The sequence below is a fragment of the Mesocricetus auratus genome, unplaced genomic scaffold, assembly GCF_017639785.1.
Source record: "Mesocricetus auratus isolate SY011 unplaced genomic scaffold, BCM_Maur_2.0 Super-Scaffold_100691, whole genome shotgun sequence".
NCBI lineage: Eukaryota > Metazoa > Chordata > Mammalia > Rodentia > Cricetidae > Mesocricetus > Mesocricetus auratus.
In genome coordinates this window covers 46,783,169-46,808,645 of record NW_024429267.1, presented here as the reverse complement: position 1 = coordinate 46,808,645, position 25,477 = coordinate 46,783,169, and the positions used below count along the sequence as shown (strand labels likewise).

The following is a 25,477-nucleotide window of genomic DNA, read 5'->3' as shown; positions in this document are numbered from 1 at the left end:
GTGGCGGCGCACACTTTTAGTTTCAGCACTCGGGAGGCAGAGGCAAGCGAATCTCTGTGAGTTTGAGGCCAGCCTGGTCTACAGAGTTCCAGGACAGCCTCCAAAATAATACAGAGAAACCCTGTATCAAAATGTCTCCCCTCCCCCCAAAAAAACACCAAAGCATAAAATATATAAGAATTTTTGCAAATGATACATACAAATGCATATATGTATGTATGTACTGACTTTAAAAGTGTTTAGTTCAAGAAAACATTTGAACTGAAATGTATTAGGGCAAATTATAGAAGGCAAATGCTACAATCATTTCCAGGATGAATTCCTGGGCATGACAGTGAAAGCCTACGATCTCAGCCACTCAGAAAGGTTAGGCAGAAGGTCCCAAAGTTCTAAGCCGATTTGAGCAACTTAGTTCTGCCTCACAAAGACAAAATGGTTTTGGAATGTGGCTCAGTAATAAGAGCACTTGTCTAGAATGCAGGATGTCCTCTGTTCAATCTCTAGTGCTGTCCAAATTTGTTTTAAGTCTTCTTTTTTCTTCCCTTTTTTGAAACAGAATTTCTCTGTGTAGTCCTGGCTGTCCTGGAACAACTATGTAGACCAGGCTGACTTCAAACTCTTATCCTCCCCTGCCCTAAACTACAGTATATTATTTTATAGCTCTCTGGCATTTAGTTAAGTTGGTCTCCATTTTCTTCACTATCTGCTTGCTTAACAGGAACTTCTGGGTCTGACTGCTCTCACACTTGCATCGTCTGCCACTGAGTTCTGAATTCTAAGTAAGAATTTATCACATGTAAGAGGTTACTTTCATATTTTGGAGTATTATGCCATTATCTTTAAAATTCAATTTCTATGTATTTTCTGGGCCAATCTAGGTCAAGAATATTGTAGAAAGAGGGCAATTAAGTCTGATAAACTGTTGCCAGGTATGGTGGCACATGCCTTTAATACTAGCACTTGGGAGCCAGAGGCAAACAGATCTCTATGAGTTTGAGACCAGCCAAGACAACTACACAGTGAGATCCTATCTCAAAAGAAGAAAGACTGAGAAAGATGATAATTATTAAGTTCCCTTCTTTATGTTTGGAAGTTGTTAAGGAAACAGCATTTTATAATTACATATGTTACCAAATCATTACAATTACAAAAGTAAACTATATTTCTAGCTGACAAGAATTGAGATTTTCTTTAATGATTTATGTGTTGGGGTTCCAGTCTCACCAATTTGTTTGTTTATTTATGTATTTATTTATGTATTTATTTATTTATTTATTCATTTGTTGACAAGGTCTCATATAAGCCAGGCTGCTCTTGAACTCATCATGTAACCATGAGAACATGCTACCATTAATTTTTATTTTATGTGCATTGGCATTTTGCCTACATGTATATCTGTGTGAAGGTGTCAGAACTCCTGGAGCTGGAGCTACAGACAGTTGTGAGTTGCTATGTGGGTGCTGGGAACTGAACCCAGGATCTCTGGAACAGCAGCCAGTGCTCTTAACCACTGAGCCCTCTCCAGTCCCACCATGCCTGGTTTTATGCAGTGCTGGGGATTGAATCCAGGACTTTCTTTCTGTACTCCATCCACTGGGCTATATCTCAGCCCAGTGCAATCCTCGATCCTCTGTATGCATGCTTTTATACTTCCCAGAACTCTCATTTTATGCTGTGCAAGGCCAGTTCTCATAGCTGTGAACAGAAAAAAACAAAACCCCTAAGATGCCTACCTAATTTTGAGGAACAGCCAGTAGAACATTGAAGAGGACACTCCCACAGGCATTAAGTGTGCAAGAGGACTAAAGGTGTTCATTCCCTTTAGTGAACTTAATTCTCTAAGGACGTTGTCAGGGGTTACGAGATGCTGGCTGACAGGGCTTTTCCTCAGCACTTCGGTTTTCTCACTCATAATGTGAAACCTCTGCATTCAAGACAGCTCTGTCTATTGTTTTTAAACTTTACGGTGTGTATTGGAGCATCAATTTCTTTATGTTTTTGTTGTTTGGGATTCATTCTTTTTGTTTGTTTGTTTTGAGACAGAGTCTCACTATGAAGCCTTAATGGCCCGGAATTCACAGAGATCCACTTATCTCTACATCTAAATGCTGGGATCAAAGTGTGCATTACCATGCCTGGCAGGATTCACTTTTTTTTTTTTAAACATACATACATTTATATATATTTTTTTTACCAGATTTTGAAATTTTGGGTTCATTGATTCTATTAATAAAAAATGTTAATTCTATGATATAAATTAATTCTTAAAGGTAAGTAGAAACTACTAGATACCCTTATTTTAAGAGTGAACTATGTGGAAGCAGAGGCAGACACCCACAGTTAAACACTGAAATGAACCCAAGGAACCCAGCGATAGACAGCGAGGAGCGATGAGCAAATTGGCAAAGAATGGGCTGGCAAAAACAGCAGAGACAGATGATCCGAACAGGAGAAGAGCTCTTGGACCCCAGACCGACAGCTGGGAGGCCAGCATGGGACTGATCCAGACCCCCTGAGTGTGAGAGTCAGTGAGGGGGCCTGGGCAACCTATGGGGTCCTGAGTAGTGGATCAGTGTTTATCCCTCGAACACTAACAGACATCGTGTGTCCATAGCACAAAGAGGGTTGCTCTCTCAGCCTGGACTCTTAGGGGAGTGCCTGGACCCTACCCTGAGTGAAATGACAGACTCTAGATGTCCCCTATGTGGAAGGAATTGGCAATAGGGTGGGAGGATGGGGGGATGGGGGAGGGTGCAGGAGGAGGGGGAGGGAGAGGGAACTGGGATTGATATGTAAAACAAGCTATTTAAAATTAAAATAATAAGAAAAAGAAAAAAAAGGGAACTATGGAGGCCAGGTGCTGGTGGTACATGCCTTTTTTTTTTTTTTTTTGAGACAGGATTTCTCTGTATTGTTTTAGAGACTGTCCTGGAACTTGCTCTGTAGACCAGGCTGGCCTTGAACTCACAGAGATCCGCCTGCCTCTGCCTCCTGAGTGCTGGGATTAAAGACATGCACCACCAACTCTTGGCTGGTACATGCCTTTAATCCCAGCACTCAGAAGGCAGAGGCAAGTGGATCTCTGAGTTTGAGGTCAGTCTGGTCTAAAGAGTAAATTCCAGGACAGTCAGGGCTACCAGAGAAACCCTGACTTGAAAAACAAAAACAACAACAAAAGTGAAATAAGGAATTTGTATTATATTTTTGAAGGAAGAGTTACAGATTATGGACACATAACAATACAAGAAGAAACTAGGTAGACAGTAGATAAAATGATACAAGAACCATAGTATTTTACTTAATGCAAAATTCCATTTCCCTGAATACGGTCATTAGCATCGGATGTGGGTGTAGACAAACGACAAGTGGATGACTGAACACAAAGTAAACTGCTACTGACACAACCAGAGATGGGAATGCTAACTAGCAAAGGGCTTCACAGCACCACCATCGCCACTGCGGTCCCTCCTCTTCCTCCTCTTGTGTGTGCACATGGGTACTGCTGAGAGGGTCTCACTCTATAGCCCCCTTGGACTACTTAACACAGTTATCTCTCTCTGTCTAATTAAAAACAAGCAAAAATGTAGCAAGAGCTCTGTCACTACAAGGTTACAGTCACTGATGCTTCTTTAACTTAGAGTAAAGCTAAGTCATTAAGGAAAATGGAAAAACACATTTACATGAGACATGTTACAGCATATATTTTAGATAACTGACTATAAAAGACAGTTAACACTACACCATGCATTTCTCTCACTCACCAATCCCCAAAGGGCGCCTTCTGAGGTGGCGACAATGGTAGCAGCTCTCGGGGTATTGTACATCAGAGCTAGTTCTCCAAAACTGCCACGGTTGTCATACTGACCAACACAACGTGTTTGATTATCTTTTGTTACTAAAATGTCATAGGTTCCCCTAGAAGAATGACAAAAAACAATTACTTCTATAAGTTTAAGAAGTGACTGACACATGTAAAACATAAGGGGGGAGGGGCAGAGCTGAGGACATCGTTCAGATGGTAATGTTTTTGCCTAGCATACAGGAGGACCTGAATTTTCTCCCAGATCTAGATAAACTAGGCACAGTGGTGCATGTCTATAAACTACAGCACTCAGGAGTCAGAGGCAGGAGGATCAGAATTCAAGATCACTCTCAGCTACACAGTGAGTTTAAGGGGAGTCTAAGATACATAACATCCCGTCTCAAAAGGGGGGATAACCAACATAATTTTGCTAAAATATACACATGATCTTTGCATTTGGTTTTATTTTGTTTTTAATTTCTTGTGTATGGGTGTCTTGCCCACATGAATATTTGTGCACCATGTACATGCAGTGCCTTGAAGTCCTGACCCTTGGTCTTGGCTTCCTGAGCGCTTTTGAGGCTAAGCCACTATATCTTGTCTGATAAACAGTTTATTACAAAAAGAAAAAGATGTAGAATTTTATCAAGTATTCTGTGGAAAGTATTGACTGTAAAGTTTTTCTTTCATGGTTTATTGGAAACAAGGATAGAACTGATTAAAATAAAATAATGACACAACTTTCTACCTATTAGTTGCAAATTGCTCAAAAAAGTACTCAGGAGGCTGGAGAGATGGCTCAGAGGTTAAGAGCATTGGCTGTTCTTCCAGAGGACCTGAGTTCAATTCCCAGCAACCACATGGTGGCTCACAACCATCTGTAATGAGATCTGGCACCTTCTTCTGGTATGCAGGCATACAGACAGACACTGTACACATAATAAATAAATAAATCTAAAAAAATGTTGAAAAAAATGAAAAAAAGAAAAGTACTCGGGCTGGAGAGATAGCTCAGAGGTTAAGAGCACTGACTGCTCTTCCAGAGGTCCTGAGTTCAATTCCCAGCAACCACATGGTGGCTCACAACCATCTACAATTCAATCTTGTGCCCTCTTCTGGTATGTAGGCAGAACACTGTATATGTAATAAATAAATAAATCTTTAAAAAAAAAAAGTACTCAGAAATGACTACCATTTAGAGAAACAGGTATGCTCAATACACCACAAAAGCAAACAAACTTTCAGAACTTCTGTAAGACAACTAATAACACATTAACAAGTGACTCAAAGAGATCCTTTGAGGGCTGGGGGGATGATTGAGTTGGAAAGTGCTTTCGTGCTGGGTGATGATGGCACACACCTTTAATTCCAGCACTAGGGAGGCAAAGGCAAGTGGATCTCTGTGAGTTTGAAGCTTGCCTGGTCTATAGACCAAGTTCTGGACAGCCAGGACTATACAGAGAAACCTTATCTCAAAACAAACAAACAGAAGTCAGTCATGGAGCCTGCACTTCCAATCCCAGCACCAGAAGTGCAAAGAGAGACAGATAAGTCCCTGAGTTTGCTGGCTGGCTGGCTTATACTAACCAGGGAGCAAGCCCTAAGCCAAAGAAGGAGCCTATCTACTTCCAAACCCTGGTGTAGCCACACTAACGTACGTGAAATCACAAACACATAGATGCACAAGGAAGTGCCTGTGAAGTCACTCCAAAAGAGATAAAGATACTGAAAAGATGTGCAGGGCTACCCACCAGACAATATTTATGGCAGCAAAAGTTACAAAAACAATTATTTGTGGGTTGGAGAGATGGCACAGAGGACCAGGGTTTGCTTCCTAGAACCCACAGGGTAACTCAACCAGTCCAATGACTTCTTCTTGCTTCAGTGGGTACTAGGTACACATGTGCACAGACATACATGCAGGCAAAACACTCATACACATAAAAATTTTTATGGAAAAATTCTTTTTTTTTAAATTTTATTTTTATTTTTTTTTTAATTTTATTTTCCAGTTTAAATTTAGATAAGAATCAAGGTTGCTTCACAAGTCAGTTCCAGGTCCCTCTCCCATTCCCTCCCTTCCTCCCGTGCCCTGCCCCCCCCCCCCCGGAAAAATTCTTTAATTGTAATTAGCCCCTAGTATCAAGGAACCAAAAGGTAAACAGGAAGTTGCAAAAGTTTTCATCCAACATTTTGAACATGGGGGTCATGGGATTGGGGGAATGATATGTAAAATAAGATTGTTTCTAAAATAAAAAAAAATTGAACAGGGAGTTGGAGAGATGACTTAGTGATTAAGAGCACTGGCTGATCTTCCAGAGGTCCCAAGTTCAATTCCCACCAACCACATGATACATCAGCTTACACAGGTATATAGTTATCATCTATAACTCCAGTCCCAGGGGATACAATGGTATCTTCTGGTCTCTGTGGGTACCAGGCATGATAAGCATGCAGGCAAAACATCCATACAAATATATATATTTTAAATTTAGAAAGTTGTGAGTGGTGGCATCTTTATTGCCAGCACTCAGGAGGCAGAGACAAACTGTGAGTTTGAGGCCAGCCTGGTCTACACACAGAGTCCCAGGACAGCCAGGACGACATAAAGAAACCCTTGTTTTGAAGCAAAACAAATTTAAACAGAACTAGAGAATAACTTAGCAGTTAACAGTACTTGAAGAAGACCCAAGCTAGGTTCCTAGTATTCATGCCAGGCAGTTTACAACCACTTGTAATCCAGCTCCATGCCACCCTCTTCTGGCCTGTACCATTACCTGCACATATGTGTCATGCATGCACACAAACAGATATACGAGTAAATAAAAATTTTAAAACTTCCTCTGAACATGGGCCAGTGAGATGTCTTACAGCTAAGGGTGCCTGCTGCTAAGTCTGACAACCTGAGTTCATTCTCTGAGCACCACATGGTAGGAAAGATTTCATTCCAGCAAGCTGTCCTGATGCCTGCATGTCACACACATATATACATAAAACAAATTAATAAATGTAAAAAAACCAAAATACTTAAAAAATTTTAACAAGCAAAGGTCTGATAAGCTAAATTTATAACAGTTACTTGATGGCAACCAGTAAAAGAATCCCAAAACTTGGGGAAGCAATTAGAAAATTCTAAATAAGACCTATACCTTAGCTGCAAAACATTAAAAATGTTCATTTCATTTCTGATTTAAAATGTTATGTGCCATAGAGAATGTCCTTATTTTTAGGAAATACAGGTGGAGGTGCTCAGAGATACAGGAACATTATATTTGAAACTTTGTGCTGTTTTGAGACAGGGCCTCAGATGACTCAGGCTGACTTTGAAGTTGCTAAGCAGCTGATGTCGACCTTGAACTCCTGAACCTCTTCCTTCCATATCCCTATTGCTGTGCTTACAGAGAGCTGCAGACTACCATGCCTAGCTTTCTAGAACTTATTCTGAACAATTTAATGTGCTAAATATAGCAGAATTTTTAACATGGAGGGCTGGGTTTACAAGAATTTTCTATATTAGTTGCAACCGATTATGTTTTGTTTTAAAATTTGAAGTTACCTCAGAAGGAAGGGTTAGAGAGCTGGATCAGTGGTTAAAAGCACATACTGCACTTCCGGATGATCCAAGTTTAGATTCTAGCAAACTTGTCAGGCAGATTCCAACAATCTTTTAACCCCGGCTTCAAGGGATCTATCTGACGTCCTCTTCTGGTCTCTGTGGGCACTGTACTCGAATGTACAACCCCACTCGCCCCAACTCTCCCACCCCACCACACATAAATAAAAAATAATAACCTTTATTTCTATGTATACACACAAATTTATGTAACTATGCATAAACATTAATAAAAGTAAATCTTGATACTCTGTGTAGCTCTGGCAGTCCTGGAACTTACTATGTGGACCAGGCTGGCCTTGAACTCACAAAGATCTGCCTAACTCTGTCTCCTGAGTGCTTCGATTAAAGGTGTGCACCCCCTCCGAGCAGCTTAAAAAAAACCTTTTTTAATAGTGAAGGAACCCCTACTCTTCCTCTGAACAACACTAACAACTCAAGGGGTTAAGATGCAGTAAGTCAGGGACATAAACCCAGACTTCATTTTTCCCAACATGATTTACACTTGATACAGAGTCAGAAAGTGTTGAGGGCATGCAGGTAAGGGGAATACACTCATTTTTTAAAGCAAGCTGAAAATCCGAGACACAAGACAATACACAATCATGGACACTTTTCAGGGGGAATAAACTCAATTGAACACTGGCAAATAGCAAGTTTACAAAGCACATTATGCCATTATTTATCTAACTAGAAAGATATTCAACTACAAGTGGTATCTCCCCAGATACAGGTTTTACTCAGGACAGCAATAGACAGAGGCAGCTGTGATCCCTTGAAAGGCTTTGGAGGACTGGTTTACCCTGCACTAGACCTCCTTGGAATGAACATAGTATAAGATGAGGCTTTTGTCCTGAATTAGGAATACAGGGAAGTGTAACCAAATAATTACAAAGCATCTCCTACCGTTCTATGACATAAAAGTTGTCTCCATCATCTCCTTGGTCAATGACGTGTTCATCAATTTTGACTATCTTTTCAAACATGGCGTCGAGGACTTGAGAGAGCTGCTCCTAAAGCACACACCAAGAGAGCAGACGCTTTACATTTACTGAGAAAGCATAATGGTCAGCCATGCCCTTAACCTCAGCAAAAACCAAAACACCTCACAAAGATTGTATTTATCCCAATTTGTAAGATTATATAGTAAGGCTCTACACAAGATAACCACCAAAATTTAAACAGAAACCTAAGAGCTATTAGAAATAAGTTTTTTTGTACTATCTGGCTTTGGATGCCTTTAGCAGACAGCACAATTGTCAAACCTTTTTTTTGGTTTTTGACAGGAACTGGAGAGATGGCTCAGAGGTTAAGAGCACTGGCTGCTCTTCCAGAGGTCCTGAGTTCAATTCCCAGCAACCACATGGTGGCTCACAACCATCTGTAATGATATTTGGTGCCCTCTTCTAAAATGTAGGCATACATGCCAGAACACTGTATACACAGTAAATAAAATAAATTTTAAGAGAAAGGAAGTACAGAGAGCTAGGGATATGGCTCACTTGGTGGAGTGTTTGCCTAGCATTCAAGAAGCCCTGGGTTTGACTTCTAGAGCTGAAATAAAAAAATAAATAGCCTCTTTAATTCCTGCGATGGGGAGATAGAAACAGAAGGATCAGAAATGCAAGATTATCTAGGCAGAATTCAAGGCAAGACTACAATATTTGTATGGGAATCTCATCTAAAAAAAGAAAAGAAATGGGGGAGCCTCAATATCAACATCCTTAGTCATCAGAGAAATTCAAACCAAAACTATATTGAGATTTCCTGCCACCCCAATTAGAATGGGTATTACAAAAATGATAATAATAACAAATGCTGGTAAGGATAGGAAGAAAAAGGAATGTGTATATACAGATGGTAGGAATGTAAATTAGTAGAGCCATTATAGAAAACAGTATAGGCTCCAGAGAAGACTAAAATCAGAACTGCATATATCCAGCTATACCACTATTGGATATTCATTAAAAGGAAATGAAGTCAGCAGACAAAAAAATACATATTCATTTTTATGTTACTATTTATAAAAGCCAAAATATGAAATCAGCCTATATGCCCATCAGTATGTGAGAGGGAGAAGAGAATATGATATCGACAAAATAAGGTCAATAAAGAAAAATGAAATCATGTTGTTTGTAGGAAATGGACAGCATCATGTTAAGTGAAGACAGACACAGGACAGTGGTCATGTTTCCTCTTACATGTGAAAACTGAACAACAGAAAAAGATAACCTGAAAATGAAGGACTATGGGCTACTAGGACAGGAAAAGGAGAATAGGAGAACAGGAGGAGGATGGGCAGCTGGAAGAAACATTACATATATGGAAATGTCACAATGAAATCCATTAATTTTCATAAATTAGTGTGTAAATCATTATTTTAAAAATAAAAGGTTTTCAACAACTTACACAAAAACTGAACATATAAATCATGGTTCCAATTTCCTTAGTCCCACCACAAGTGTCACCTACCTGGATGGCTCCAGTATACTATACTGCTGTCACTTTTCAAAAGGTGTGGACAGTAACAAGATTACCCAATCTAAAGAGCAGAGTCTTGGAGATTATCTGTAGAGCAGCCTCTGAGTAGGCCAGCATAGCACTAACCTCTAAAAAGGATTAATTTCTACCTCAATTTTTATGACTAAAGGAAGCAAATCTAAGGAGAACATTTTACCACACAAAGTTACTTTAGAAGTGGTATCTAATGGACATAGCTTCACGTATGTACAACACATGTAAATACACTTACCAACACTACATGTCATAACCAGAAAGCAAGCATATGAATAACTATAATAAAAAGGAAACAACAGGGGCTACAGAGATGGCACAGAGGTTAAGAGCACTGACTGCTCTTCCAGAGGTCCTGAGTTCAATTTCCGCACCCACATGGTGGCTCACAACCATCTGTAATGAGATCTGGTGCCCTCTTCTGGCCTGCAGGCATACATGCAGGCAGAACACTGTATACATACCAAATAAATAAATCTTAAAAAAAAAAAAAAAAAAAAGAAACACCAGTACTAAATTCTGACCAAATACTGGTCTCAGCCTTGAACTGGAGTCCATCTGTTAGACAGAAGGATTAATATTGGGGCAGGGAACACAAAAAAATATCAGCTTTACACTGAGGTTAAAAATAGAGATCAGGCCGGGTGTTGGTGGCGCACGCCTTTAATCTCAGCTCTCAGGAGGCAGAGGCAGGTAGATATCTGTGAGTTCCAGGCCAGCCTGGTCTACAAAGTGAGTTTAGGACAGTCAGGGTTTCACAGAGAAACCCTGTCTCAAAAAACTTTTAAAAAATTGACAAATGGCTTTATTAACAATAAATAAAAAAAAAAAGAAATTCCCCTTTCCATTTATATGGCTGGGTCTTTCCGAGAAAACAGCTATCACCAAACTGTATTCCAGATAAACTGGATGCTCCTTCAGTTCACTGTCCTATTTTATTCAATCTTGGACTAATAAACTCTGAATAAAGTTGTGGGTAATCCTATAAGCCATATGGCCACTAACAGGCAGGTTGACAAATAGCAGAAATGGTTACTCCCTTTAGTCAGGAGCTCAGACCAGCCAGATTCCAGGAAGAGCTGATGAGATATTCAGTAGTAAGGGAACTCTAATCCAATCTTCTTGGTGGTAGTATGGGTTTCCCAGAAATAGGTCTAGTACCTCAGTCATTCATGCAGCTTCAAAGTACATGGCCTTCAAAGCAGAGGAGAGAACAAACTCTGAAGATTCCCTATTGCTATAGACAGGATGTTAAATTGGGGCTGGGGAGATGGTTTGGTGGGTAAAGTACTTGATACAAAAGCATGAGGATAAAACCCAGGTACAGATGTCCATCACAGCCCCAGCAATAGGTGGGTAGAGACAGGCGGATTTCCAGTACTCAGTAGAAAGCCAGTCTAGCTAAGTGATAACCAGTGAATTCCATATGAAACCCTGTCTCAAAAAAGTCACGTGGCACAGAAAAAGGAAAGGCATTCTACATAGCAGAAGTTGTCCTTTGACCTCCTCATGTGCACCATGATGTATGTGTACACACACACACACACACACACACACACACACACACACACACACACACACACACAGGGGGAAGGGAGGCAGGGAGAAAGAGAGAGGAGAGAGAGGGAGGGAAGGAGATTTGGCCATACATCTTGTATCAAACCCTACAGATACACAAGTTACAAGAAGTCCGATATGTGAAACATAAGAAACAATCACACACTTTGAGTGGATTGACAGCTATGGTAACAGAACCACATAGCAGCATCTCTATGGCAATCAATTCCTTTGCCAAATACATTCAGATCCTCCAAACAGAGCCAGGGTCATGTTACCTTGGCTTTTCTTAGCAGTGTAACTTAAGTACGTAGTTTCTAAATTGCTGGTATTACTAAAGGCATTTGAAAGCAACATCTTCAGTAGGTGTGTGACTTTAATCTCTGCACTCAGGAGCCAGGAGCAGGTGGATCTCTGTGAGTTTGAGGCTCACCTGGTCTATATGGGGAGTTCTGGTGCTAGCCAAGGCTACATAGTGAGACCCTGTCTTTATTTTTAAGGTTTCTCTGTAGCCCTGGCTGTAGACCAGGATGGCCTCAAAGTCATAGAGATGCGCCTGCCTCTGCCTCCCTCATTCTGGGATCAAAGGTGTGTGCCACCACTGCCCAGCAAGACTCTACCTTAAAACAAAACCACATCTCCATTATAGGGATCAAATCAATGTTACCTGATCAAGGTTTTTGAAAAGAAGAATATCTTTGCAAGCTTCCTGAAGCCGACATCTCTGCTCATCAGTTTTGGGATGAACCACCTGTCAATTGAAATATAGCCAAGATAATTATTTTATTCCATTTGAAAATCACCCATTTAAAAATTAATGTATTTCTTTATCCTAAAAAGTTCAGGGGGGATAAAAAAAAGAAAAATATGTTATGTGTAGGTTTTTTTTAGAATTTATTTCACACAAATGAATAGTAAAAAGTATCAAATGGTTTAGGTAAGTACCAAGAATATGCTGGAGCCACCTGCTGTCTGTGTGGCAGGCAGTCATCAGCTATCCCCTGGGAGCCTCCCAAGTCTCACCTGGACAGCAGAGGGTTATAAATTGTTCCTTCAATAAATACTGTACACCTCCTCAGTTCAAGGCACTCTCAGCTCTGGAGACAATAGTGAACACATATAAAACTGTATGACCTTACCTTCTATCAACACATAAATTATGTTTGAGACTGACAAGGTTAAGGACAAAAGGTAGGCAAGGGAGGTAAGTATAAGAGTATGTTTCTGACAGCTAGGTGAAGTCCCACTGAGGAAGTGACAACGGTGCTAAGACCTCAAGCAGATCAGGAGTGAGTGGTAAGATCGCTGTGGGAAGAGCAAGGCATCTTTTGGTGGGAGAATTAACAGCAGATGTAACAGGTAACTAAGAGAGATGAGACTGGCGTAGACAGGGAAAATCAGAACAGGCTGGTTGTTGGAGGGATGTCCAAATTCATAGAGGACACTATACATTGGTCATAAAATAAATGGAACTTGGCTGGGCGTTGGTGGCGCACGCCTTTAATCCCAGCACTCGGGAGGCAGAGGCAGGCGGATCTCTGTGAGTTCGAGGCCAGCCTGGTCTACAGAGTGAGTTCCAGGACAGTCTCCAAAAACAATACAGAGAAACCCTGTCTCGAAAAAAAAAAAAAAAAAAAAAAAAAAGGAACTTTCTCTAACAGCTTGGGGGCGGTTTGGGGTTATCAACTCAGGAAGAGACCTAATATTTGAAGGATCACAAGGCTGTTAGAGAAGGGTTAGGATTAGGATTATAGTTAGGCCTAGAGGAAGCTGGGAAGTTTACACTATTGTTTGCACCAGGTGGTAACCAAGAAGGTGCCAAGATGTTGGGGGATATTTGATCACACTGTTTGCATTTGCATTGATTAAATAAAATTAACCTTGGGTTAGGATACTGAGTTAGCAACTAGTTGACAGGAGGTAATCATGGAGCATCAGAGGGCAGCACCTGAAGAGATAAAGAGACACAGTAGTGAGGGGGCTTTAGGAGTTAGGCTCTGGCAGAGGGGAAGGACAGGGCTTTTTGGGAGCCACTAACAAGGGGAAAAAGTTAACGAGGTGCTACTCAATTTTTTTAAAAAACTATTTATTTTTATTTTTTTTTAAAGATTTATTTATTTATTACATATACAGTGTTCTGCCTACATGCCAGAAGAGGGCACCAGATTGAATTGTAGATGGTTGTGAGCCACCATGTGGTTGCTGGGAATTGAACTCAGGACCTCTGGAAGAGCAGTCAGTGCTCTTAACCTCTGAGCCATCTCTCCAGCCCTTATTTTGATTTTTTTCATTGGTGTTTTGTCTGTATGTATGTCTGTGTGAGGGTGTTAGATCCTGGAGTTATAGACAGGTGTAAGCTGCCATGTGGGTGCTGGGAATTGAACCGGGGTGGGTCCTCTGGAAGAGCAGTCAGTTTTGTTAACCGCTGAGCCATCCATCTCTCCAGCTCCAGGTTAACAGGTTTTCAACTCAGTCTTTGAGACTTGAGTTTTATTTATAAATAGAAAGGGATTTAATTAAAGCTACCTTTAGCAACAATGGCAGAGCCAGTGCCTGCATGAAAGGAATTCCTGCCAGGTTGCAGGCTGGTAACTGCAGAGTTGCAATTGCTGGATGAAAAATAGCAGTAGATTAAGGTGCAGCCACTGTGCCGAAGACAAAACACCAAGAAGTAGAGAAGTTTGAGTAGATTTTGAGGACAGAGTACACTAAACTTATTGAAAAAATTAGATGAAGTGATAAAAAAAGCAAGAAGAGTTAAGGACGACTCCAAATAAACAATGCTGGTCTGATTTAAGATGGGAAAAACTGTGGGTAGAAAACATGTTTAAATTATTTTTATTTTTAAGTGTGTGTGTGTGTTGGGTGCATGTGAGTGCAGGTGCTGCAAAGGCCATCACTGCCCAGTCACCCACAAGGGAATTATCAGGCAGTAGAGAACCACCTGTTGTGGGGCTGGAACTGAACCCAGGTCCTCTGCAAGAGCAGCAGAGCCCTCTCCAGCCTAGAAAGAGTATTTTCAAATAATCAGGAGTTCATGTTGTCACTGACATCTATGGACATGGTAATTAACAACAGCTATATAAGCTACAAGCTAACATATCAATTAATAATAGTAATTTACAAACTAGTTGTCATAGGGTTAAATAATATATGTAGTTTCTAAAACAGTGCCTTAAATTCACTTAGTAGGTGCTTCAAAACTATTACATTATGAACCAAAATGTTTACTGAACTAAAAAAAAAAGTTACAACCTAACATTGATATTGTGATTGAGAGACTTATTAAGCTACTTCCTAAGCATGGTTTTTACCAGAAATAAATACATTAAATTGTGTATGAGGGGCTGGCTCGGCAGGTAAAAGTGCTTGCTGTGGTAGTCTGACAACCTGAGTTCACTCTGAGTTCACATAAAGGTGAAAAAAGGGAACAGACACCACATGTTTGCAATAGGAAATTAGAAAAAATGTTTTAAGTTTGAAAAGTCTTCAAGAATTTTACAATATCCAGAGTTTAATTTTTTTTCAAGTTTGTACACCTCTAATAATCACTCAATGGTAGCACTTTTTTACTGTTTATACATTTTTGTTTATTGAGACAAGGTCTCAAAATGTAGCCTTGGCTGGCCTGGAATCTCTTTATGTAGGGAAGGCTGGCCTCAAATTCACAGAGAAATGACTGCCCCTGCTAATGGAGTTCTGGGACTAAAGGTGGGCATCACCACATCTGGCACATATTATTACAATGCTTCAGAAATCCTTCATAGGTTACTCATTTTAAGGTATGCATGACCACAGAAGTGTCTTTTATAATACCACGCTTTTAAAAGTGAAAGCTCATACTTTCTTTTGTTAAGGTAATTTATGTTAATTATTCAAAAGTTTTATAATGGAGGTTCTGCTGGGGCTGGAGAGATGGCTCAGGAGCTAAAAATACTGGCTGCTCTTCCAGGACTTGAGTTCCATTCCCAGCCCCACATAACAGCTCACAACTCCAGTCTCAGGGGCTCTGATGACCTCTCCTGATCTTTGTTGGTGCCAGGCAGACATGCAGCACAGACACACATGCAGGCTACACACTCATACAGGATTAAGAACAAAACTGCGACTACAGAAACAGGTCTAAGGTAAGAACACTTGTTTCTCTTTCAGAGGATTTGGGTTTGGTTCCCAGCACCCATGTGGTAGTTCACAACAGCCTTCTTTTGATCTCCACAGAAACCAGGCATGCATGTGGTGCTTATATATGAAAGTAAAATTTCATACACATAAAAGCAAATAAATCTAAAACACTGAACTTTAAAACAATAAACCAGGCAGGACAGTGGTGGTGCATGTCTTTAATTCTAGCACATGGGAGGCAAAGGCAGACAGACCTCTAGGCCAGCCTGGTGTACAGAGTACCAGGACAGCTAGAGCTACAGAGAAACTGTGTCTGGCAAAAACATAGTCAACGAGGATCCTATCATAACCATGGTTACAATCTAGGATATACTCTTTGAGGTATAAGTCTCTGCAGAGAAATACAGACAGACAAATGCATTAATTATTTTTATTTTACAAAATTATAAAATTAAGAAGCACCTCATTTAAACATATATGCTATGGCATTTGATCCTGAATTATACAATTATTTTCAATGGCTACAGATTATTTTCCCTTGAATATTATGTAATTTAGTCCTAGGTGATAATCCTTCATTAAAGAATCATTTTAGGTTTTTTCCATCTCCATTTGGGAATCCTTGGGAAGAATTCTGCCTAGTGTCTGCTGAGTTTGACTATGTCTTAGGTTTCTGCAATGCTAGTCAGGTGCTCCTCACCAAACTCCCAACCAGGGCTAGTTTCAATCTACTGTACAAAAAATGGAAGCCCATAGGTACTCTTTAATTTTATTTTCATTTATTTACTTACTTATTTTAGTTTCTTGAGACAGGGTTTTTCTGTATTGTTTTGGAGGCTGTCCAAACTCACTCTGTAGACCAGGCTGGCCTCGAACTCACAGAGATCCACCTGCCTCTGCCTCCCGAGTGCCGGGACTAAAGGTGTACGCCACCAACGCCTGGCTTGCCCTCCTTCTTAACTTTTCTCTACATCTTATTCCTCTCTTGTGGACTATAGTCTATACACACACTCACACAGGCATACAAACATTAAAAGCTAGGGTCTGTATATGAGACAGAGCATCTGACCTCTCACTGAGATTTTAATCCATACTTACTTTCACTATTAGTGATTCATCTGAGGTATTCAGTAGACAAGAAATTAGTAAAAAATACAGTTCTACATAGCATTTTAGCTTTAGTTCTTACCCTTGGATCAGTATCTTCCTCTTCTTCATCAGGGTTATAGGTTTCTGCACAGACTAAAATTGGAGAGAGAGAGGAAAAAGGAAGTTATAAAATATGTGATTTTAGGTAAAAAGTATTGTGTGTCATGTGTATACCAGAGGGTGCCTTTCTCATTCACTCTACATCTTATTTGTCTGTTTAGTTTGTATGTACGTACGTACGTATTTGAGACAGAGTCTTACCACTATGTAGCGTTGGCTGACCTGGTCCTCACTGTATAGGACCCACCTACTTGTGCCTCCTGAATGCCGGGACTAAGGGCGTGTGCACTACCCAAGCCTCCACCTTATTTCTTGAGATGGTCTCTAACTGGAGCTCACAGACTCAGCTGGGCTGATTGGCCAGTGAGCTGCAGGAACTTACCTGTCTCCACTTCCCCCAGCGCTGAAATTAGAGATGTGTGCTGCCTCACTTAGACATTTATGTGGGTGCCAGGGACCCTCAAACTTTCATTAAAGCATGTCCCAGGCAAGTCATCTCTCCACTCTTCCTCTTTTTACAGATAACAGTCCTATTTCCTTATGACCTTAATAACCTTTTAAAGATCATTTTTCAATATAATCATATTGATATGGTTTTAACATATAGCTTTGGTAGGGAGGCATAATCTAGTTTCACTGAATTTCTAAATTACATTAAACAACTGTTAGTAACATTTTAGTTTAAGATAACTATAGGGAAAATAGAGCATACTACTTTAATACATTGCAAGCATGTAAGTCTTACAAGGCAACACGATTTAGTAAAGAGCATTATCACTTAGGAATAAGTGGCTGACACAGTATCAGATTCCCAGTAAACTAGCCTGTCAGTCATCACTAGTCAGCACACTCACTGCATAGACACACAGATGCTGACACACATTTCTGTGAATGCGCTTTAAAGCTTCAACACACATAAGAAGTCCAAATCCCCTTTTATTTTTGATGAAATTTTTCTAAAAATATTTATTATGTGTACAGTATTCTGCTTGCATGTGTCTCTTCATGCCAGAAGAGGGCGCCAGATCTCATTATAGATGGCTGTGAGCCACCATGGGGTTGCTGAGAATTGAACTCAGTTCCTTTAGAAAAACAGCCAGTGCTCTTAACCCCTGAGCCATCTCTCCAGCCCATGATAAATGAATTGTTGAAACTGATAGACTTATACATTTCAAAGACAGTTAACACTAATTTGGAACTGTATCAAGAAAGGGGTTGGAGAGAAGGCTCAGTAGTTAGGAGTACTGGCTGCTCTTCTCAGTTCAATTCCCAGCACCCACATAGAAGCTTGCAGCTGTCTGTAACTCCAGTTCCAGGGGCCCCAACTCCCTCACACAGATTATATATGCATGCAAAATACCAATGCATATAAATTAAAAGAAAAAAGAAAGGAAGACTTAGAGCAAGCAGGTATGGTAGAGTGTGTTTGCATTCCAGAACTTGGAAGGCCGTGAACAAGAAGACTGCCAGTCTAGGCTGCATAGCAAGATCTGTCTCAAAAACAAACAAAAGGAAATAGTGCTTTAAAAATCCACGAATCTGCCGGGCGTTGGTGGCACAAGCCTTTAATCCCAGCACTCGGGAGGCAGAGGCAGGCGGATCTCTGTGAGTTCGAGGCCAGCCTGGTCTACAGAGCGAGTTCCAGGACAGCCTCCAAAGCCACAGAGAAACCCTGTCTCGAAAAACAAAAAAACAAAACAAAAAACAAAACAAATCCATGAATCCTTCTTGTGCTACATGCTGAGTCCCAGTCTCAAATAAATAAAACCAAAGAAAAATACCACCAACAAAAAACTTATTTAAAAAATAATTTGGGGAGCTGGAGAAGTGGCTCAGTGGTTAAGTGTACTGGCTGCTCTTCTAGAGGAAGTAGGTTCAGTTCCCAGCACTCATAGGGCACCTCACTCACGATTGTCTAGTTCCAGGGTTCCAATACCCTCTTTCTGGCCATCTTGGAAAGCAGGAAATCATGTGGTTCAGACATGTAAGTGAACAAAACACCAATAATATGATATAAAAATAAATACATTTGGGGCTGAAGGGATGGCTCAGAGGTTAAGAGCACTGACTGCTTTTCCAGGGGTCCTAAGTTCAATTCCCAGCAACCACATGGTGGCTCAGAACCATCTACAATTCAATCTGGTACCCTCTTCTGGGCATGTAGGCAGAACACTGTATATGTAATAAATAAATAAATAATCTTAAAAATACATAAATATATTTTAAAAATACATTTTTGGAGGAGGTGGGAGGTTCAAGGCAGGATTTCTCTGTGAAGTCCTGGCTGTACTGGAACTTATTCTGTAGAGCAGGCTGACCTCAGACTCAGTGATCCACCTGCCTCTGCCTCCCAAGTGCTGGGATTAAAAGTGTGCACTAGCACTGCCCAGCATTAAATATTTAAAAATTAATAATCTGGGACTTTTGATTTTCAGAGTCCCAGAATGACCCACATTGACCCCCACACCCCTGCTTTGTAGAGGTCTTTTATTCTGCATGCCTTGCTATGTGTGGTTCTTCACTTTATATAAAAGTATTTTATATCTGTTAGAAAAAATAATAAAACTTGGACCATAATACATGTAACAAAAAATGTTATCAAGCTAGTCCCATAAAGAAAGCAAAAAACTAGAGAGCTGGGGATTTAGCTCAGTTGGTAGAGTACAAAGTTCATGCCCAACACTAACTGAATGGTGGCCACGCCTATAAATCAAGCAATATGTACGTGTGAGACATCAGAAGCTCACGGTCATCCTTGAACTCATAGGGTAATGGGGAAGCCTGAGGCACATAGGACCCCGACTCAAAGAGGGAGGGTGGGGAATACAAACAGGTTTTCTGTATTCTGGAAGAATTAATTTTTGTGAACTACGAGAACATCAAATAAAATGAGCTGAAGTTGTATTTACAACTAAATTGCCTGCTCTTGAAATCATGGTGTAAACGAGGCATATCCGGGATATCTCTTCCCTGGAGCCCTATCCATACACTGCCTCTAAAAGAGAAAAGACCAAGACAATGTTCAGGCTCTCACCAGAGACCACCACTTTCCATGCTGGTACTAAAATATAGTTCAAGTGACTCAAAAACTCATGAGAAAATTTAATGGCAGTATAATCTAGGATGCTAAAAACAGCAACATGAAGAATCATTTTTGAAAATAATTTTTTATTTGTAAATATGGAAAAATATTATGACACAGATTTGCAAAAAGACCAATTATAATAATATATGTACATATTTACTCTAAGGACTCACAGGTAGTTTTACTTTAGTATAATAAATATATACAGCCGGGCAGTGGTGGCACACGCCTTTAACTCCAGCACTCGGGAGGCAGAGGCAGGTGGATCTCTGTGAGTTCGAGACCAGCCTGGTCTACAGAGTGAGTTCCAGGACAGCCTCCAAAACAATACAGAGAAACCCTGTCTCCAAAAACCAAAAAAATTTAAATTAAATAAAAAAATAAGTATATACACTGTTACCAGTTTATCTTTCCAGTTTAAAGATGAATTTATGTTCACTTAAGATACTCCTATCTTGGGCTGGAGAGATAGCTCAGAGGTTAAGAGCACTGGCTGCTCTTCCAGAGGTCCTGAGTTCAATTCCAAGCAACCATATGGTGGCTCCCAACCACCTATAATGAGATCCGGTGCCCTCTTCTGGCTTGCAGGTATATATGCAGAGCATTCATATTCATAAAATATAAACACAATAAAAGCTTTAAAAAAAGATAGTCCTATCTTATTTTAGGATTTTAGCCATATGTCATAAAAGAGAGCACATACCTGATACTCGTCTAGTAAATCTGCTAGGAGCCGGAACTGTGGGAGGAAAAAAGTTAACATTTAGTCATCACCATTGTGTCACATGCCTCCTCTTCTTACCCTGCTTTTTGCAACGATCTCTGATAACAGAACTAACCACCCACAATTACTGGTGGGGCAGTCCACACGCTTCCATATTTGACCACAAATTATTGTTACTCATACAACTCATAGAGCTCATATTACTGTTGTTCATATAAAGACAATACAGAAAATACTTCCCTGTCAATGGTGGTGCACGCCTTTAATCCTAGCACTTGGGAAGCAGAGGCAGGCAGATCTCTTTCTGAGTTCAAGGCCAGCCTGGTCTATGGAGTGAGCTCCAGCACAGTCAAGGCTACACAGAGAAACCCTGTCTTAAAAAACTAAACAAACAAACAAGAATAAATTTAGGGCCTGGTATAATGGAGCATGAATTCAGTCACAGCTCTGGAGAAGCCAAGGCAGGCAGTCAAGGCCAGCCAAAAAACTTCCCTAAAAAGAAAAGCTCCTTATAACTTCAATGCCCCAGACCTGAGTTAGGCAGCTCACAAGACTGTCTTCTTCTGGCTTCTAGGAACACTATATATGTATATGTAGTATATGTAGCTAAGGATAACCTGGAACTTATCTTTACATATACTCACACAGACAGACAGACAGACACACACACACACACACTCAATTAAATTTTCTTTTGGGATTTTATTTTTTATGTGTATAGGTGTTTTGCCTGAATGTATACCAATGTACCACATACATGCATACCTGGTGTCTACGGAGGCCAGAAGATGACACTGGATCCCCTGGAAAGGTAGTTCAGACAGGTTGAGCCACCAAGTGGGTGCTAGTAACTGAACTCAGGGTCTTTTGAAGAGTAGTTAGTGCTTTTAGCCACCAAGCCTGATAACCTGAATTTCATTCTTATAACCCATATGGTGGAAAGAAAACTCTTGGAATATGTCCTCTGACGTTTATACACATGCTGTGACACATGTTTGCTCCTGACAATAAATAAATGTAACTATAAAAATATATATGGCAGCCTGGTGGTGGCGCACGCCTTTAATCCCAGTACTTGGGAGTAAGAGGCAGGCGGATCTCTGTGGGTTCGAGACTAGCCTGGTCTACTAGAGCTAGTTCTAGGACAGCCTCCAAAGCCACAGAGAAACTCTGTCTCAAAAAACAAACAAACAAAACAACAACAAATATATATATATGTATATATATTTATTTATTTATTATGTGGCACTGGAGAGATGACTCAGCAGGCTCTATCTCTTATCTCTTGTCTCTCCCCACTCTTCCCCCCCCGCCGAGATAATAAACTATGATTAATGTGCCCTCCAAGGCTTGTGCTCCATTTATCGCACCGGTCTTGGTTCCATGATCACACGTGTTTCCCTTTCTACCTTCTAATTTCTAATCTTAAGCAAAGTAACAACATTTTGATGCCGTGACTCGACAGGTTTTTCTGGCATCTCCTACTGCCTTGACTGTCTGAGGTGCTGACAACCTGTGAACTGCAGGGAGCTTTTCCAACTAAGGATCTCTGGATTCTTCTACCCCCATCGCCATGTCTTGTAAGCCCGCCCCTCCCTTGCTTCCATGAGCTAGGACTTATCGAGATTGGGTCTCTCTCATTTTCAGACTAGTGGAAAATCCCAGTACTGGGTGACCAAGTGTCTTTTAGGCTCCAGGAGCCCTGGCCCTGACCCGTGCCTTTCGCATTGATCCTCCGTTAGTCTCTGGGACTCTGGAGATTATAGGCTTTCGCTCTCTGCCTCTCATGGAAGCTGTCCATGCCCCATATCAAACCATGTGCCGCTTTTGGCACCCATATTCTACAGTGATCCATAGCTGAGAGTGTGGCCTCTACTCTTCCTTGTCTTGCTTTCCTCTTCCCTGCATGCTAACACTCCGCAGGCCACAGAGGCTTCCTGCCACTTCCCATCGTGGCTAAACCTATGTCAGAGCAGAATCAACTCCCACCTGAGAGTGTCCGGCAAATTCCTCTTTTACATCCAGCAGTGCTTCTACCGTGTTTCTTCTCCATGCGGATGCCACCGGCTTACAATGGCCTGGCCTGGGTTAGCGTCTGCTCGGGACGCTCTGAGAGCTTTTCATTTTCTTCCCCATGAATGAGGTTCAACGTTTTCATGTTTTGTACTTCTCAGACATTAGTTCATTTGTCTCTTAGACCTACAGTGGTCACACATCTTTCTGCCTCACTCGTGGAGAAAAAAAGGTCACTTCTGCTGTCAGGCAGACGGGAATGTGATTATGGGGGCTGCCATCTTGACCATGCGGCCTAGCCTGGGGACCACCATGTTACTGCATAACCTAGCTGTAGGCACGCCCGCTCAGTCTAGCCAGCTTCTGCTGCAAAGCCTACTGACAGATACAATTCATTCGGGCTTTTATTTTTGTCTTTAATTTCATCTTTCACTGGCCCTGTTTCACATGGCTTGTTTATGGAATATTGTGCCTTTCCAGGGCTCCTGTTCTATCTGCAGCAGATCTGCCTTCTCATCACTGACTGTCTCTTTAAATCTGTCTGTCTGCTACAATATACTGCATGCTGGGGATCAGAAATTATACTTTTACCCAGTCCTGTTTAATGTATCTATATGTAGCCACTGTTTAAGGAATATAAGGTAACTTTATATACATTTTAAATTCAACTGTGCTAAGTATCAAATATTTCTAAATTGTTATATCTTTAAATGATGGTAAACATTTAAAGTAATAAAGATCTATTTCAAATTAACGAGTATTTATGCCACCCAGTCTTTCCTGTAAGCTGTTTACAAAGGTAAAGCTTTTATTACAAAAGGGATTTTTCTCTAGTCACCTATGCACTTAAGACAAGTCACTAAAGATAAATTTTATCTGCTAAGATAAACTAAACAGACAGACAGCCCTCAAAATGCTCAGAGACCTAGAGGAAATGGCATTTAAATGTTTTACTAAAAAGCTTTGATAACAAGAGAAACAGGCCAGCTGCTGGCCCCACCCCATTTCCACCAAGAAGAATGGTGGACACTGAAGAAACTCCACCCACAAAAGTGGCAACTCTGGCCACTGACCAACCCTGCCTTTCACCTCAACTGCTGCAAAGGAATTTTCAGTGGACAAGAGGACAGTAGAATTAACTTTTCTCCACGTTGCTTGGGTCAATGGTACGGAAGTCTTCCTAAAAAGTCCCCAATCCACCACAGGTCCCATGCAATTAGCAGAAGGCAAGTGTCCTTAAAAGCCTCTTACTTTGCCAGGTGGTGGTGGCACACACCTTTAATCCCAGCACTCGGGAGGCAGAGGCAGGCGGATCTCTGTGAGTTTGAGACCAGCCTGGTCTACAGAGCTAGTTCCAGGACAGCCTCCAAAGCCACAGAGAAACCGTCTCGAAAAACAAAACAAAACAAAAAAGCCTCTCTGACTTCAACAACTATGGAGGACTTTGGGGGTGGCTGTGCATGCAGCCAGCTGGTGAGTCTCTGTTATTCTTCAATCATTAACTCAGGTAAAATTTTATCCTTCTCAAGAACTCTGATGCTTTTGATGACTGGTAGCTTTGCCAACTTAAAGTAACAGACAAGGCAAAGCTCTGTCACAAAACAGATTTTAGGAAAAGGTATTCTAAGGTTTATCTATAGAAGACGGTAATGTAGCCGGGCGTTGGTGGCGCAAGCCTTTAATCCCAGCACTCGGGAGACAGAGGCAGGCAGATCTCTGTGAGTTCGAGGCCAGCCTGGTCTAAAGAGCTAGTTCTAGGACAGCTTCCAAAACAATACAGAAAAACCCTGTCTCAAAAAAAAAAAAAAAGGTAATGTAATAAAGTGAGTTGAGACAGTTAAAAGAATGAAATATGTTCCAGATTTCTCTCTTTTTATTATGCTACTGTTTATAGTCTTAATAATTAATAAAGTTCTGATAAGCTACTAATCTAACTCCAGCAGAGTACTAAACAACTATACCACTATACAATCATAACTGCAAAGTCAAGATCAAGGTACTTTTTATTATGCTAAAAAATATCTGTCAGTTTTAAAAATGTTACTGCTTTCAGCCAAGTTGCTTCTAACACAAATATGCAGCTAATGTGTCTAATACTTATGTTTTCTCAAACTCAAAGTTCCAGGGAGCCAAATTGGACCCACCCTAACAGTTCAGATTCACTCCAAATATTATTCAACCTCTCCCTGGTACTGGGAATCCCTCTCCTCATCTTAGAGCCCCTGGGGAACCCCTCCCTCATCTTACAATCTTCCCCTCAAATACCAGGACCTAAGGGAAAAAAATTCTAAATTAATCTTGTCCTCTACTCTGCTCATATCTTGCCAGGTCTACAAAGGTGCCAGAGTTCCACACAGCCAGGACTGCGATGGAGCAACCAGCTACCCCAGGACGTGGCAGCACCCCAGCTTTCTCAGGTTCCCCAAAGTCAGTCAATGCCCCCTAGGTCAGCAGGAAGCAGTCTTGAGAACTCTGATGCCCTTTTTCCCTGACTTGCCATGCTAACACCCCACCTCTTTTTAATAATAAGTAAAGGTGAGAATGAAAGGTTCAGGCATTACGCTGGCCTGCCCTGTTACCTGGTAGAATGCACTCAGGCAGTTCTCTGGCTAGCCCAAAGGTCCATGAGAACCAGTCTGTACGCAGGTGCAAAGGACCCCTTTAAAAGACAGACCCCCGCCCACTTATACTCTCTAATTTCACTCTTATGTCTTCTTTCTCCATTCTCTCCCCCACCACTATAATAAACTATGATTAATGTGCTCTTCCCCCCCCCCCCAAAATAAATAAATAAATAAATAAAATAGTATTGGCTGTTCTTCCAGGACCCAATTCCTA

At 40.9% G+C, this 25,477-nt stretch overlaps 1 protein-coding gene across 1 annotated transcript in view; it reads right to left on the bottom strand.

Moving 5' to 3' along the window:
* The window catches only part of Prkar2a (protein kinase cAMP-dependent type II regulatory subunit alpha), a 62,724-nt gene that overhangs the window by 12,654 nt on the left and 24,593 nt on the right, over positions 1–25,477 (bottom strand). The window contains exons 2-6 of the mRNA XM_005074954.4: positions 20,606–20,641; positions 16,798–16,850; positions 12,154–12,237; positions 8,322–8,428; positions 3,762–3,915 (exon numbers count right to left, since the gene is read on the bottom strand). Coding sequence (XP_005075011.1) covers positions 3,762–3,915; positions 8,322–8,428; positions 12,154–12,237; positions 16,798–16,850; positions 20,606–20,641 — 434 coding nt within the window. The remainder of the gene's footprint in view (positions 1–3,761; positions 3,916–8,321; positions 8,429–12,153; positions 12,238–16,797; positions 16,851–20,605; positions 20,642–25,477) is intronic.